The 14,355-nt window shown below is 35.8% G+C and overlaps 1 protein-coding gene across 2 annotated transcripts; it reads left to right on the top strand.

Moving 5' to 3' along the window:
• The first annotated feature begins 2,292 nt into the window (after positions 1–2,292).
• Positions 2,293–12,990, top strand: entpd6 (ectonucleoside triphosphate diphosphohydrolase 6). Of its 2 annotated transcripts, none has more exons than XM_065244903.2 (14): positions 2,293–2,426; positions 2,936–3,262; positions 3,536–3,612; positions 3,701–3,844; positions 4,003–4,078; positions 6,087–6,122; positions 6,378–6,466; positions 8,399–8,478; positions 9,410–9,474; positions 9,979–10,080; positions 10,390–10,530; positions 10,621–10,677; positions 12,328–12,443; positions 12,630–12,990. In XM_065244903.2, the coding sequence occupies exons 2-14, from the start codon at positions 2,998–3,000 to the stop codon at positions 12,720–12,722; spliced, it is 1,341 nt and encodes a 446-aa protein (XP_065100975.2). In that variant the 5' UTR covers positions 2,293–2,426; positions 2,936–2,997; the 3' UTR covers positions 12,723–12,990. The 2 variants fall into 2 exon arrangements, with proteins under 2 accessions (XP_065100975.2, XP_073668459.1); XM_073812358.1 differs by having other exon boundaries at positions 2,296–2,426; positions 2,940–3,262.
• Positions 12,991–14,355: the final 1,365 nt, after the last annotated feature.

The following is a 14,355-nucleotide window of genomic DNA, read 5'->3' as shown; positions in this document are numbered from 1 at the left end:
TTTACTGCAGTGTTGCATGAAAAAAAAATTCTCTGATAATAAGGAACAATAACTAATTCTGATAGATCTAATTTATTATTTCACCCCTACCCACCCTAAACACACACACACACACACACAATGGCTCTACTGTGCTAAAGGCTTTATAATCTTGTATGTTCATATGAACCAATAAAAGCAGATTAGATATTGGTTTCATTCTAGAAAGAAAGATCTTAGATGATTTCTAATTTTCTGTGTGCGTTGAAGTTGCTAAACAAAACAGTTTTTAAAATATTTATACATTTCATTAAATAAATTAATTTCATAATATTAAATACAGATTTTGATACACACAGTTCAACTATTATCATTTTCTCTCTGTTTTTATCTGTCAATCCCTGTTTCTTTTTCATTTGTTGTGTCTTCTATACAGTATGCAAACTGCCACTCAGACCATTATTGTTGAGAATAAAAAGACAAAGATCAACTCATGTATTCAATATTGGCGGGGATGGCATAGTGCTTTCTACTGCAACTGTTTGTAAGGTACCTCTGTAATGACTGCTTAAAATATAATGGGGGAAGTCATGTATGCATCTTCTCTTTGGGCGGTGTTCAGTTTGGAGGGGCGACCACCATCCCTTCCCCCTCAAAGCATTCTTCCATATTGATTTTTGATAAGTGAGAATGGCCATAAAGTAGGCAGTCCGTTACCCCACACTCCCGGTAGGACCTTGTGTCCTAGAAAGATTCACTCACACGCCCACATGCACATAAAATGGGAGCATATGGTCCTTTCAAGCCATCCACATGTGCTCTGAGACACTCAATGCAATGGGAAGTGTCAAATGAATATATTCAAAATACAGCCCCCTTCATGATGGGCCACTCATTGGCTGAAATTCTCGTTCAGTTGGGGGGGGGGTCGCATGTTGCATGAGAAAGTGTAGGAGAGGCTCACAGATTGGCCCATATAACAGACTAATGATGGTTAATTAAGGTAATGAATAGAGATGCCACAGGTCATGTAGCTGTCACAGCCTGGTAAACTTTAACAAAACTCATAGGGCCGGTTGAGAGACCAGCTGGTGGCATATTGAAAACAGCACAATGAAAGTGTAATTGGCTTTCTGGTCTCAGGAGGGGAAGAATAAATACTGGTAATGGGTGGTGAATGATGTACACAAATAAGGGCCACTCAAGTAAAAGTGTATGCTAATATTGCGCTACTATTGTTTATTTGTTTTACATATTTATATAATATTTATATATTGGTAACACTTTACAATAATGCATTGGTTAACAATTAGTTAACGCATTAGCCGAATTAACAATGAAAAATACTTCTGCAGTATTTGTCAATGTTAGTTTAAGGTATTTTTACTACTACATATATAAAACCAAGCGTACCATGAACTAACATGAATAACTGTATTGACATTAACTAACATTAACAAGAATCAATGCATGCTGAAAAACTATGTATATTTTTCATTGCTTGTTTTAGTTAATGCATTTGCTAATACAACCTCATTGTAAAGTGTTACCTATATATTTAATAACTGTATAAACTTTAGTGAATCATTAATATAATAAAAGGTTTAATAAAACAGATCCTGCTGAAAAGAAACAATACAAATATTCTGCTGGATTTGTTTACAAATACTATTGTAAACTATTATACCGTTTAATATTAAAACAATCTGTACAAATGTAAGTTTTGTAGTAAGTTTTGTAGTTTTTGGCCTTATTTCAGTAGGGTTTAATGGTGTTCTGTTGGTTTTCATTACCAATAGAGACCAATATAGACCATTATTTTCCATATAAAAAGAAAACAATACAATTCCAATAACCCATTAGAATGGATTGTTTCTGTTGTTTTTCAGCAGGGGATCATCTTAGGGATGTTTGTAAATATTATTTTTATACATGTAAAATGTCTATTTACAGTGTGGTGATTCATGTTAAATATTTAAATTAAAATCAAATAATTAAAAAGTATTTTTATGGTCTGTTCGTTTTCTGATGGCCTGAACGGGTGTGAGCGAGGTTTTTTTTTTTTGCTTCACTTTTCAGGGCTTGTTTTTTTATTGGAATGTTAAATGTACATACGAAAACAGGCCTGCAATAGGAAAAAAAAAACTACAATTCTCAAAGGCAGACACATTGCACCATAAACAGTTACATCTCGAAAATACAAAGAAATTAATTAAATAATATAATTAATGGGTGTGAGCGAGGGTGAATCTGTTGTTTGTAATGTGTGACGCAATCCTGCGCGCCACGTCATCCCCAAGCCGGATGTTGGGACGTCATCACTATGCGAATATTTTTGAGTCTCTCGAAAAAAATGTCAGTGTCAAACTCTGATCATGGATATTCATCGCTACATAAAACACGGAACCTAACAGAAAGAAGACCATGACATTGTTAAAGAGAGCTAGGTATAACGATCTTAAATATAAAACGATAACGAGTAAACATTGAACAAATATAAACATGACATTCTGTGGTCTCACAAGAGGCTACATCTACAGTTATTATGAATTATTATATTGAATTTTTAACTTTTTTCTTTAGGTCTAGATGTTTAGCTGATTGATTTTGTATGACTAGCGGTAGTAGTTACGTGTTACGTGTTTACAATATACAAATAAATATCATGTATTGCAATCTAAAGATATATTTATAGTTCACATTTTTTTAATCGATTACTATTTAATAATGAAATAATACATGTTGTTTTAAAGCAAAGTACCTGAAGGACCATGAGGAAATATTTATTTATTTTATATATATTATGTACTCGTTACCTATTAAATATATTAAGATCTAACCGCCAGTTTTTGCATAATAGCCTTAACAGATATATTATGGCATGGATATGGTATAAATAACACATACTTAACAAATATATTATGGCATTTAAATAATGTGTTTTTTTGTTTTGAAGGTAGTGAAGAGAACTAATAAGAAGCCTCTTGCATTGGAAGTTTGATTCCACAAAATGTACCTATGGCTGCCACAATGAGGATCCCAAAGCTAGCTTTTATCTTTATTTTTGTGGTCTGCCTGGTGATCTACCTCACCTACGTCAAACGTCATTACGATGACTCAAAATCATCAGTAGTTGACCACCTACTCCAGTATACGAATGATCCTCATAAACATTCATCCTCAGCACAGGTGGTCAGTGAAAACTTCCAGTATGGAATAATGTTTGATGCTGGAAGCACTGGAACCAGAATTCACGTCTTCCAATTCCAGGTGGAGCCAAACAGTAGGTTCACCTTTTTATAGTCTACTTAATAACTAAATACTTAGAATGTGGTTTGTTCAATTCAGTCTCTCAAAGGGCCATTGCAACCAAGGCCAATTTTAATGTAACTTTTTTTTAACTTAAGGAATGATTTCAAAATGCTTTTCTAGGAAGTAGTCTGGTAACTTCAAACACGTATGCACAACAAACTAGCAAGCCTTAATTTGTAATGTGACACCTTTCGGTCTTAGTGTTTACTTAATTTTAAATATTGCCATCTTTATTTTCTGACAGAAGCCCCTAAATTATCCCATGAGACATTTAAAGCAATTAAACCTGGACTATCTGCATATGCTGATGATCCAGAAAAGGTAACTAGTAATAATATCTCATTCTCTCAGTTTTGCTATGTGACACTCTATGTTCTCACTGCAGTTTAACAGTTGTGTCATATTTCAGAGTAAAGCGGGGCTGTTGGATTTGTTGAAGGTGGCCAAAGACAAAGTGCCTGAATCAATGTGGAGTTCAACGCCTCTGATGCTCAGAGCCACAGCTGGGCTCAGACTGTTGCCTGGTGAGAAGGCCACCATCCTATTGGACAAGGTCAGAGCCAGAATATACAAAGTCCACTTTTATTTACAGAGTCTCTCTCTCTCTTTCTCTCTCTCTCTCTTTCACTGACTGTTTTGCTTTGGTTTCTGGTGTAAACAAAATATTGAGTAACAAAGTTGTGGTTTAATTTGACATTCACTCTGCTGCAGGTGAAGGAGGTCTTTAGCGAATCTTTATTCCTCTATAGTCCAGACAGCGTGTCAATCATGGATGGTACAGATGAAGGTATTTTATCAATTAATCTTTTGCCTTACAAGTTTTTGGTAGCATTTTACAATAAGACTGTATTTCTTAGCAATTAGTTTAGTTAATGCATTATCTAACATGAACTATCAGTGATCAATACTACAGCATTTATTAATCTTAGTTCATGTTTATTTTAGCATTTAGTAATATAGAATCAAACATTCAAACTGTTAACATTAGTTAATGCAGTGTTTCCCAACCTTTTTTTTCTGCCATGGCACAGTTTTGATAAGTAAAAAAACATACGCCACACCACTTTCACAATAAGCATTAACTGATCTGACCAAACCTGTATTGCAATGGTTAAATAACTTGTAAAACTTGAATATTAAAATGTATTAAACGTAGTATTCGCATTTAATGTGATCTTGTTTTGATGAACACAAATGATATTCTGGCTGGAATTGATGACAGTGACACACGCAGCTGTGGCAGTGTTATTTTCCCACGGCACACCAAACAAATGGTCACAGTGGTTGGGAAACTGTATTGACATTAACATAAATAAATGTATTATTAATTTACTATATTGTTTATATATGTTAGTTAATGCATTTACCAACATTTACTAATATAACTTTATTAAGTGACCAAGTTTTTCATACATTACGTTTGTATTTAGAATGTAATTGACAATTTCCCAGCATGCACCAGTCTGCAGTGTATCATTTTGCAAGGAATTATCTTTTGCTATGCCTTTTTTCTGTTTGTAATGCATGGTGAACTTCACAGTTCTGGATTTTAGATATTATAGTAGATTACTTTAGAATTACATATAGTTACTTTGTTACTTTTGTATTAAAATTGCAGATCAGTAAGTTTTTTGACTTTGCTTTGGCTTTTAGACAGATTAACACGGAAGTCTTTAATTTTCAGTGGAGTTCCTGACTTTTGTGTTTTTGTTAAAGTCTATAAATATTGGAGTATTTTTTACAAACGACTTATCTGTGAGCTTTATCCGGTCACGATGAATAGCGGGAGGGCGGCCCAACTTAAAACCATCCAATAATTTGTCGACTAATGAAGTCAAGTCCCGCCCTACCTTTTTCTCCTTTCAGAAGTTGTTTCACTCGGATGGGAAAAATAAGACAATCACTACTTCTGTTTTTATTGTGACTTTAAGAATTTTACCATGCTTTACCAGATAGTTTACTTTATGCATAGATCAATCCCCAGGAATGTCGAACCAGCAGATGTTAGATCTTTCCCAAAGAGATCTTCAGCTCTTTAAAAGCCTCAAGCGTTTGAGCCTTATAAGTTGTAAATTGAAATCTTCTCGCGTAATAGCTTCAGCTGTATATTAACAGTGCATTATGTGTATATAGGGCCTTAATCCAATCCTTTAAAATAGTTCACACAAACAATAATAAACCCAGGGCATAATGTCCCATGTGCACCGTAATCTCAGCAAGTGCTAGGCAGAAAATTCTTTAAAAGATACAAAAACTAACACGGGTAAAGTGTTTAGCGGAAAGCCTGTTTTTGGATGCCAAGTTAATGCTGCTTTTTTGTTAATACAGTTTGTGAGATTTTGTTGTAAAATTAATGCCTCGACTCTGCACAGTCCCATAAACGGATCATCTAGTCTCATTATCAGTGAAAGTCTAAACTCTCCTGGACACACAAGCTTACTCAACCAGATTAGTCCATCACAGCAAATCATGCAGTTTTATTATTAATGCCGTGTCTAAGTGATATATGAGAGTTAACATCAACATTACACTGTGATGGAGACCACTTACAGGGTCTCTGCCAACATATAACTATGCTGGTGCATGCATTACAATTTAGTATTACAAAAAACTACAGTGTTAAAGATGAAATGTCTCATTTTGTACATCAAGGGACCCAATGGAATTGCAAAATTGACATTTGTTTTCAATCTTACTCCTTTGCTTGAACCATTGCATTTTTGGTTGATTGTCCAAAAAGGTGGTATATAACTAATGAAACAATGTTTTAATGCACATCTCTTGCATTTACACAGGCATGTCTGCTTGGATTACCATTAACGTTTTAATAGGTGAGCAATATTTTTCATACCAGTTATATTAAGTGATGCCTTACATTTTAGAATAAATAAAAATTCATTGAAAACCAAGATCCTCCAGTTGGTGAACTTATAAAACAGCACAGATTCTCTTGCGACACTTTTTTATTACTTATGACTACATTATAACCTATTGTTGGATTATTTGAGCTATAAACAATTGCCCAGTTACCCTTCCTACAGTATATATGCCCCATGATTTTTTCTCTGTCTCTCTCGCACACACAGGGAGTCTTCATGGTTCAGATACACCAACAGTAGGCATGCTGGATTTAGGTGGAGGCTCAACCCAGATCACGTTTGCTCTAAGGGATGAAGTGAGTCACATAGCTACATACATACATACATGCATGCATACATACATACTGTATAGCTGTCATCCCCCCATGAAGCCATATCTCTCTTAAACTACCATGATGACCTCTCATCTTATGCATTAATCCACAAATGTCCTGCTAATCCGATAGGCTTGGTAAATAAAGGTTGTTGCACATTGAGTGTTCTTGGTCTTTAACTAGGTCAGATCTTGTAGAGGCGAGATTGAAGACCAATTTATTATGTTTGTGTTATATTACAGCCTGTAGGAATTGAATATGTTTATATTGTTCTTTAGTTTATTTTCTTTTTTGGAATTGTAGTTATTGATTAATATTATATTAAATAAACAGCATTACAATAAGCAGTCCAGTCTGTAAAAAAGAGGAATTTATTAAAGGAATAGTTCACCAAAAAATGCAAATTAGCCTTTATTTTACACTTTCTGAAGCTATCTTAGCTGTATATGACTTTCTTCTTTTAAACAAACACATACTGTACATTTACACAAGGCGAAAGCGTTAATGCTTTACATTTACTTTTAATAAGTGACTAAACTAAATTGTGGATCTGTCAACATCGCGTCACTGCCGTTGCTCGTGGAAGTTCAACATTTCTTAACTTTTCAAGTGCCAATGTGTGCGTCAGCCAATCAGATTGCCTTTTGCAAATAACCCAGCGCCAATTGCGTTTATGCAAGACCGGAGCATGTGTTGCGGCCACTGTCATTGGCTGTTGGCCTTGCTTCTGTCAAGCATTAACGTCCCGTGTGAATGCACCGATACAGAGGTATATTAAATAATATCTTTGGTCTTTCCAACTTTGTTATTGCATTGTATAGTGCCCCATTTTTTGAAGCATCAAAAATGAATCCATACAGTTATTAAACGTCTTCTAAAGTGAAAAGATGGGCTTTTAAGGAAACATTTATATTTTAAACTTTACAAATCAATGCCATACGAATATTATGTAATCTAACTCTGACTGTGTTTGGCTGAAAGAATACAGTCATACACACCTAAGATGGCTTAAGGGTGAGTAAAATAAGGGCTAATTTTCATTTTAGGGTGAACTATTCCTTTAAATAGCTGGTGTTAAAGGAATACGCTGACTTTTTGGGACTCTAGCTTATTCACCATATCCCTGAGAGTTAAGGGGGTTGCACACCGGCCACGCAGCTCAGCTCAGCGTCGCGTCTAGGACAACTCGGAGGTATTGTAAACCGGAAGTGCACATTAAATAGCTCGAGCTTCGTCAGATAGCGTCTACTTCAAAATGCAAAATATACGTTAGCAGCCAATGTTAATCCTTATTGATTTGGGACAAATATGATGTTATTTAATGTTAAACTATGTGAGTGGCGCTGTGTGGTGCGATAGGGATTTGAGCAACTTCCTGAGTCACAGCTGGGCGGCGCGGACAGGCGCCACCTGGCGGCGCCGGTGTGCGTATACTCATAGAAAAAAATTTGTTCGATTTGTTTAGAACGGCGCCGCACTGACCTGCGCGGCCGGTGTGCGATCCCCTTTAGATAAGTCCATACATATCCTTTTCATCTCTGTGCGTTCCGTAAAAGATGGCTGTGTCTCATATGACCTGATTTATTGTAAATGCTGTGATTATACAAATCACAACATAATAAATAGAAAATGTTGGTGTTATTTTGTCACTTATTGTGAGCATTATGCTAGCTGGAGCCATTTACTTCCAGTTTTTGTGCTAAGCTAGGCTAGCGGTGAGTGTGTCAGAGATAGTTACAGCACACACATAGATAAAAAAGGTATGTATTGACTTATCTAACTCTGGGGGATACAGTGCATTTATACAAAATTACAAATTGTAATCAGTCTACAGGATTCTTAAACCTAAGGCACAGTTACAGTATCAAACGTAATGCATTAAAATGTCCTTGTTTGTGTTTGGACTCCACACAGAAAACCATTCAGACCTCACCTATCGATTACGTGACATCATTTCAGATGTTCAACATCAGTCACGCCCTCTACTCACACAGGTAAAGTGAGCAAGGTTTTGCTTGCCATATTACATAATCCTTTCAAAACATCAACTTCCTGGTGGCACCAAAATAATTCTTGCACTATAGGGTCAAACCTCTGCCCGATGTCTGACACTACCACCCGCTGCTTTCTCTAACCAAGACTTTCTAGGATATTGGGCCGTGAGTTTAGTGATTAGTTCTTAAATACAGCAAGAGGTTTTATGTGACCATGTGTGTGTTAGCTTCGCCTCGCCTTCCTGATTAGAGCATAATCACACAAGCCTTCAATTAGAATCCCATCATGGGGCTCCAGATTACTCGAATTACTAGTTATTCGTGGCATTAGATTTGACACAGCAAACCCTTTAGTGTGGTAGACTATCAAAGCGACCTCCTCTGCACTGATTGACATTTTAAAAGGCAAGTTGAAATCAGGGTAAATCAGGAAAATCAGCAGTGGCAAGTAAGGCATATCAACTCATGAGTCTGTTTAGCACATGGCTGGCTATGTCACTGCTGAATTAACCCTAAAAATTAATAAATAAAGTATAGGATGCATTTGAAATATAATATACAAAATGTATTATTATTATTATTATTATATATATAAAAAAATTATTCGTGAAGGGATTTTTTGTGTGTATGGTGATTCAAGCAGTCCAAACGTTACAAAGCATTACAGTTACAAAGAAGTTTTCATATTGAGAAATTAATGTTCTACTTTACTTTTTATTGGTGCATTTGGCAGTTGCTTTTATTCAGAGTGACTTAAAGTGCATTTAACATATACATTTAATTAATAAATGTATTCTCTGGGATCGAACCCACAACCTTTTGCGCTACTAACAATAGGAACAACTTGTTTATCTTTTACTGTTCTGTTAAATTTACCATTTGCATTATCATCTCTCTCTCCCTTTTTCTCTCTCTCTCTGTCTCAATGCAGTTACCTTGGTCTGGGGTTGATGTCAGCCAGACTTGCAGTGTTGGGAGGGAGCGAGGGACAGCCTTGTATGTGGTTCCACAATCTCTCTTCATCTTTGCCTTTTAAAGACCTCATTCGCTCAATAAATAAGCCATTATCTAATCTCTTAATAACGCGCTGAAGATTAATTCCTTGGTGGCCAGCTGTTGACTTAGCTGCGGTTTGAGTACAGAGAGAGAAACTGCCATCAGGGAAAGGCCTTTATACGCAGCTTACTGTTGAGATTTATGCTTAGTACAATAAAAATTTAATCAGATTTCATTGTTTATAGTTTTTTCCATTGTATTAGAGTATCCCACTTCTCTCAGAGTGGGTTTGTCAGATTATTGTGTGACCAAGAGCATGCATGTGTATGTGTGTGTGTGATTGCATGAACATGCTTTTTATATTTGGCCACCAGGTGGCATTACAGAGCCCATCTAATTTGTGCAATGTCAGAATGACTCCTCACAGTGGCAGTAAAAATGCAGATTATATTGCAAAATATATTCCCCTGTAAAATGATTTGGGGTTTGTATTTGTTTTTCCAGTAGAGGGAACACATGAGTTGGTGAGTCCTTGTCTGGCCCCAGATTATTCTGGACAATGGGAGCATGCTGAAGTGATATACACAGTTAAAGGGCAAAAAGCAGGTATTAGATTGTTTCTCTTTGTATAGGGTTGAGTATTTGTATATTCCTTAAACCTTCTATTTTACTTACTACAGTTTATTTGTAATTAGCAATAATTTGATAATTGGGGTTAGAGGTTCGAACTGCACCATTTGTGCTACAGACATAATACTTTAAAGTTTTTGCTTGGTTAGGAGTGGTATGCTTTTTTACTACATTTACATTTATCTGTGTAAAAAGCAGGCAATAGCCTATGAAAGAGTCCCTTTTTACTGGTAACAGCGTGTTTACTGTATATTTATGGAATAACCTGTGTTCATCCTGTTCCAGGAGAGCCCATTTATGAGTCATGCTTAAGAAAAGTGGAGAAGATGATTTACAAACAAGTGAGAAAAGCAGAGGAAGTTAAAGACATTGACTTCTACGCATTCTCATACTATTATGACAGAGCTGTGGATCTAGGCCTTATTGGTATGAGTTTGGTCTGATTTGAACATTTTCTGTTTTTGGATGCACATATTGTTATGTACATTTACATTGCTTTGTCTCTATCACACACAGAGGAAAGCACTGGTGGGACTGTGAGAGTGGAGAATTACATTGAAGGTGCCAAAACAGGTACAAGCCTGTATTTATTAGTACATTTAGTACAAAAGCAGGGTAAATGATTAAATATATAGTATTTATAATAGAATATAGTATTGCAAATTTTTTGTACTTTTAAATATATTATAATCTAATGAAATGTTAAATATGTTTATTGACTATTATGTAGTTAAATATTTATGTTTATTTTAATGCTTTTGGCAGATGCTTTTATCCACAGCGATTTACAGTGCATTACAAGCTATACATTTTTATGAGTACTTGAGTTCCCCGGGTTTGAACCCATGACTTTTGCACTGCAAACGCAATGCTCTACCACTTAGCTAGCTATACAGGAACTGTTAATTAATATACACTCACTTAAAGGATTATTAGGAACACCTGTTCAATTTCTCATAAATGCAATTGTCTAATCAACCAATTACATGGCAGTTGCGTCAATGCAATTAGGGGTGTGGTCCTGGTCAAGACAATCTCCTGAACTCCAAACTGAATGTCAGAATGGGAAAGAAAGGTGATTTAAGCAATTTTGAGCGTGGCATGGTTTTTGGTGCCAGACGGGCCGGTCTGAGTATTTCACAATTTGCTCAGTTACTGGGACCTTTTCTAGGGTTTACAAAGAATGGTGTGAAAAGGGAAAAACATCCAGTATACGGCAGTCTTGTGTGCGAAAATGCCTTGTTGATGCTAGAGGTCAGAGGAGAATGGGCCGACTGATTCAAGCTATTAGAAGAGCAACTTTGACTGAAATGACCACTTGTGACAACCTAGGTATGCAGCAAAGCATTTGTGAAGCCACAACACGCACAACTTTGAGGCGAATGAGCTACAACAGCAGAAGACCCCACCGGGTACCACTCATCTTCACTACAAATAGGAAAAAGAGGCTACAATTTGCACAAGCTCACCAAAATTGGACAGTTGAAGACTGGAAAATTGTTGTCTACATTGTTGAGTTTCGATTTCTGTTGAGACATTCAGATGGTAGAGTCAGAATTTGGCGTAAATAGAATGAGAACATGGATCCATCATGCCTTGTTACCACTGTGCGGGCTGGTGGTGGTGGTTTAATGGTGTGGGGGAAGTTTTCTTGGCACACTTTAGGCCCCTGAGTGCCAATTGGGCATCATTTAAATGCCAAGGCCTACCTGAGCATTGTTTCTGACCATGTTCATCCCTTTATTACCACCATGTACCCATCCTCTGATGGCTACTTCCAGCAGGATAATGCACCATGTCACAAAGCTCGAATAATTTCAAATTGGTTTCTTGAACATGACAATGAGTTCACTGCACAAAAATGGCATACTAAACTAGACATTCCTTTCCATCTTAAATGGAAATGGCCCTTAAATGTTTTAAACAAAGATAGTGATGTAAAAATGTATGCAAATGAGTAAAAAAAAACTTTTTTGCAGTAGGAGGGTTGCATTATGTTATTACAAAAATAATAACAAACTATTAGCATGACAATTTAAGTAAAAGTTTTTAAATCTCAGGTGGTGTCAGACTTATGGATCCCTCTGTATGTGTAACTCATATTATGCCACTGGTTGGCAGTATGGTGCATATGTCAGTCTAATATTCATACTATACAAACATTATCTTGATAGATCAAAATATAATTTCACAACTAAAAATGAATGTGCTGTCCTTCTGCAGTGTGCAATAATATGTCAGCCGGGGAAATACGGGAGAATCCATTTCTGTGTTTGGATCTGACCTACATCTCGGTTCTTCTCCAGAATCTCGGCTTCCCTCCTGATAAAGAGCTGAAGGCGAGTTACTTTGTCGTTTTATGGTACCTGAAATGTAATATAAGTGCTCTCTGGTGACTTTTAGACACATATTTCAACATCTGTTAACTAATACCATAATTGGTTTATCTCTAAGACCTTAAAGATAGCAAATTTCATTAATGTTTTTTCTGCCTTGAGTAACATTGTCTTCTGTTTATATTTCAGTTGGCAAGAAAGATAAATGAAGTGGAGACAAGCTGGGCTCTTGGGGCCACTTTCCATTGCATAGAGTCGATTCGTAATCAAGGAAGGTGTTGAAAGCAGACACTCCTGAAGTTTGTACTACTCCAGTAAACCCAGTAAAGCACTGACAGTTTTTTATGCTCTGGGAAAATGTCTTGATTGTATTTGTTAGTTTTTAACTTGATCAAAATGTGAGTTTAATACATACCTCTCTTACTTGGGTGCTACATGTGAAGGTAAAATGTATGTACAGTACTTGTTGAAATTCAGGGTTGGGTTTTCTCAGCTTGACAGTATCTTATTGGTCAGGGTTAACTATATAAAACTCTTATAAAAACACTAACTTGATTGATTTCTTAAATTATTTCATTTAAATTATTATTTTTTTTTAAATTGTAGTTTGCAAACTTTGCATGTTAGTTTAGTATTTGGATTGTTGGATTTACTTATTTATTTTAACATTAATATTTGTTGTCAGAGAAAATAAGTTCCAAAAGTAAAAATAGATTTAAAAACTACTTTTTTGTTGCTACGGATACAAGTAACACGAGAAGAGCATTGTTAGGGCATATTTACACAAGACATGTTTGACAGAATATTCAGAACATTTGAGGCATTTGCAAAACTTTCAAACTTAAAACTAAATTAAAAAACCGAAAACTCATGCTGTGAAATGCAGACAAAACTGTGATAGATGTCTTTTTACTCTAATGCAAGGTTTATGTAATAGAAGCTGTTTTAAATGACATAATGTGATGTTCCAAGATCATTTGCTGTTGTTAAATATCTGAAGAAAAAGCTGCTAAACACCACCTTCTTCAAAATAAGATGAATATTTAAGTAAATTCAGGTGTCTTGCTCATGGGACGGGCCAGGTAATGGTTTAGAGGAGGTTTAACGAATATATTAGGATATTGAGCTAATTTTTCAAAAAGGGCAGTGAAGAGTGACTGAATCAATGAAATGACATTTGTGCAAATAATGCATTTCAATTACTCACTAATAACCCATTCAGTGCAATTAAAGTAAAATTACTGAACCTAAACATAAGAGACTAATAAAAAAATGCTAATTTAATTTACAAGAAAATAGTTTTGCATCTGAGCTATTCAGTTGTTATTAAATAGGGAATAGCAAGAGACACAGCAGATCACTAACACAACAGATCACAAGAAGAACTAAGACAGCAGGATGTGGTCTGCCTTGTGTTAAGTTCTGTCACGTAGCCTCTGTATAAACATGTTGCTGTTCCTCTCTGGCAGCAGCAGGTGTCACAACATTACATTATCTACTGGCCGGGGATGGGCAGGGCGTTTATCTTTGTTTACAGCAGCACAAATGTTGCAATATATCATTCATTGTTCTGGATAGGATATATATTTAGTAAGTGTCGTTCTTTTATCAATCAGGAATATTGTGAGAATTATTCAAAAATATCATAATTTCCTTGATGGTGGACATGAAGGAACATGTACTGGGAACATCAGAAGCCAGCAGTGGGTGTCTCTGCACCAAGGACAAAAGCAACTTTGGTGTAAAATTATACCAATTCTAAGATCTCCAGGACAAATAATATAGTTTTAAAACAAGTACAGCTTTGTGTACTGCAGGACACAGCTGTCACTGTTAAAAATTTCATGTCAGCATGCATACATGCAGAATGTGGAGTCCACTGTAAATTAGGCTCCACCCACATGTGTTTTCTATT

This window comes from Paramisgurnus dabryanus, chromosome 17 (genome assembly GCF_030506205.2).
Source record: "Paramisgurnus dabryanus chromosome 17, PD_genome_1.1, whole genome shotgun sequence".
Lineage (NCBI taxonomy): Eukaryota > Metazoa > Chordata > Actinopteri > Cypriniformes > Cobitidae > Paramisgurnus > Paramisgurnus dabryanus.
This window is presented reverse-complemented; position numbering and strand designations above follow the sequence as displayed.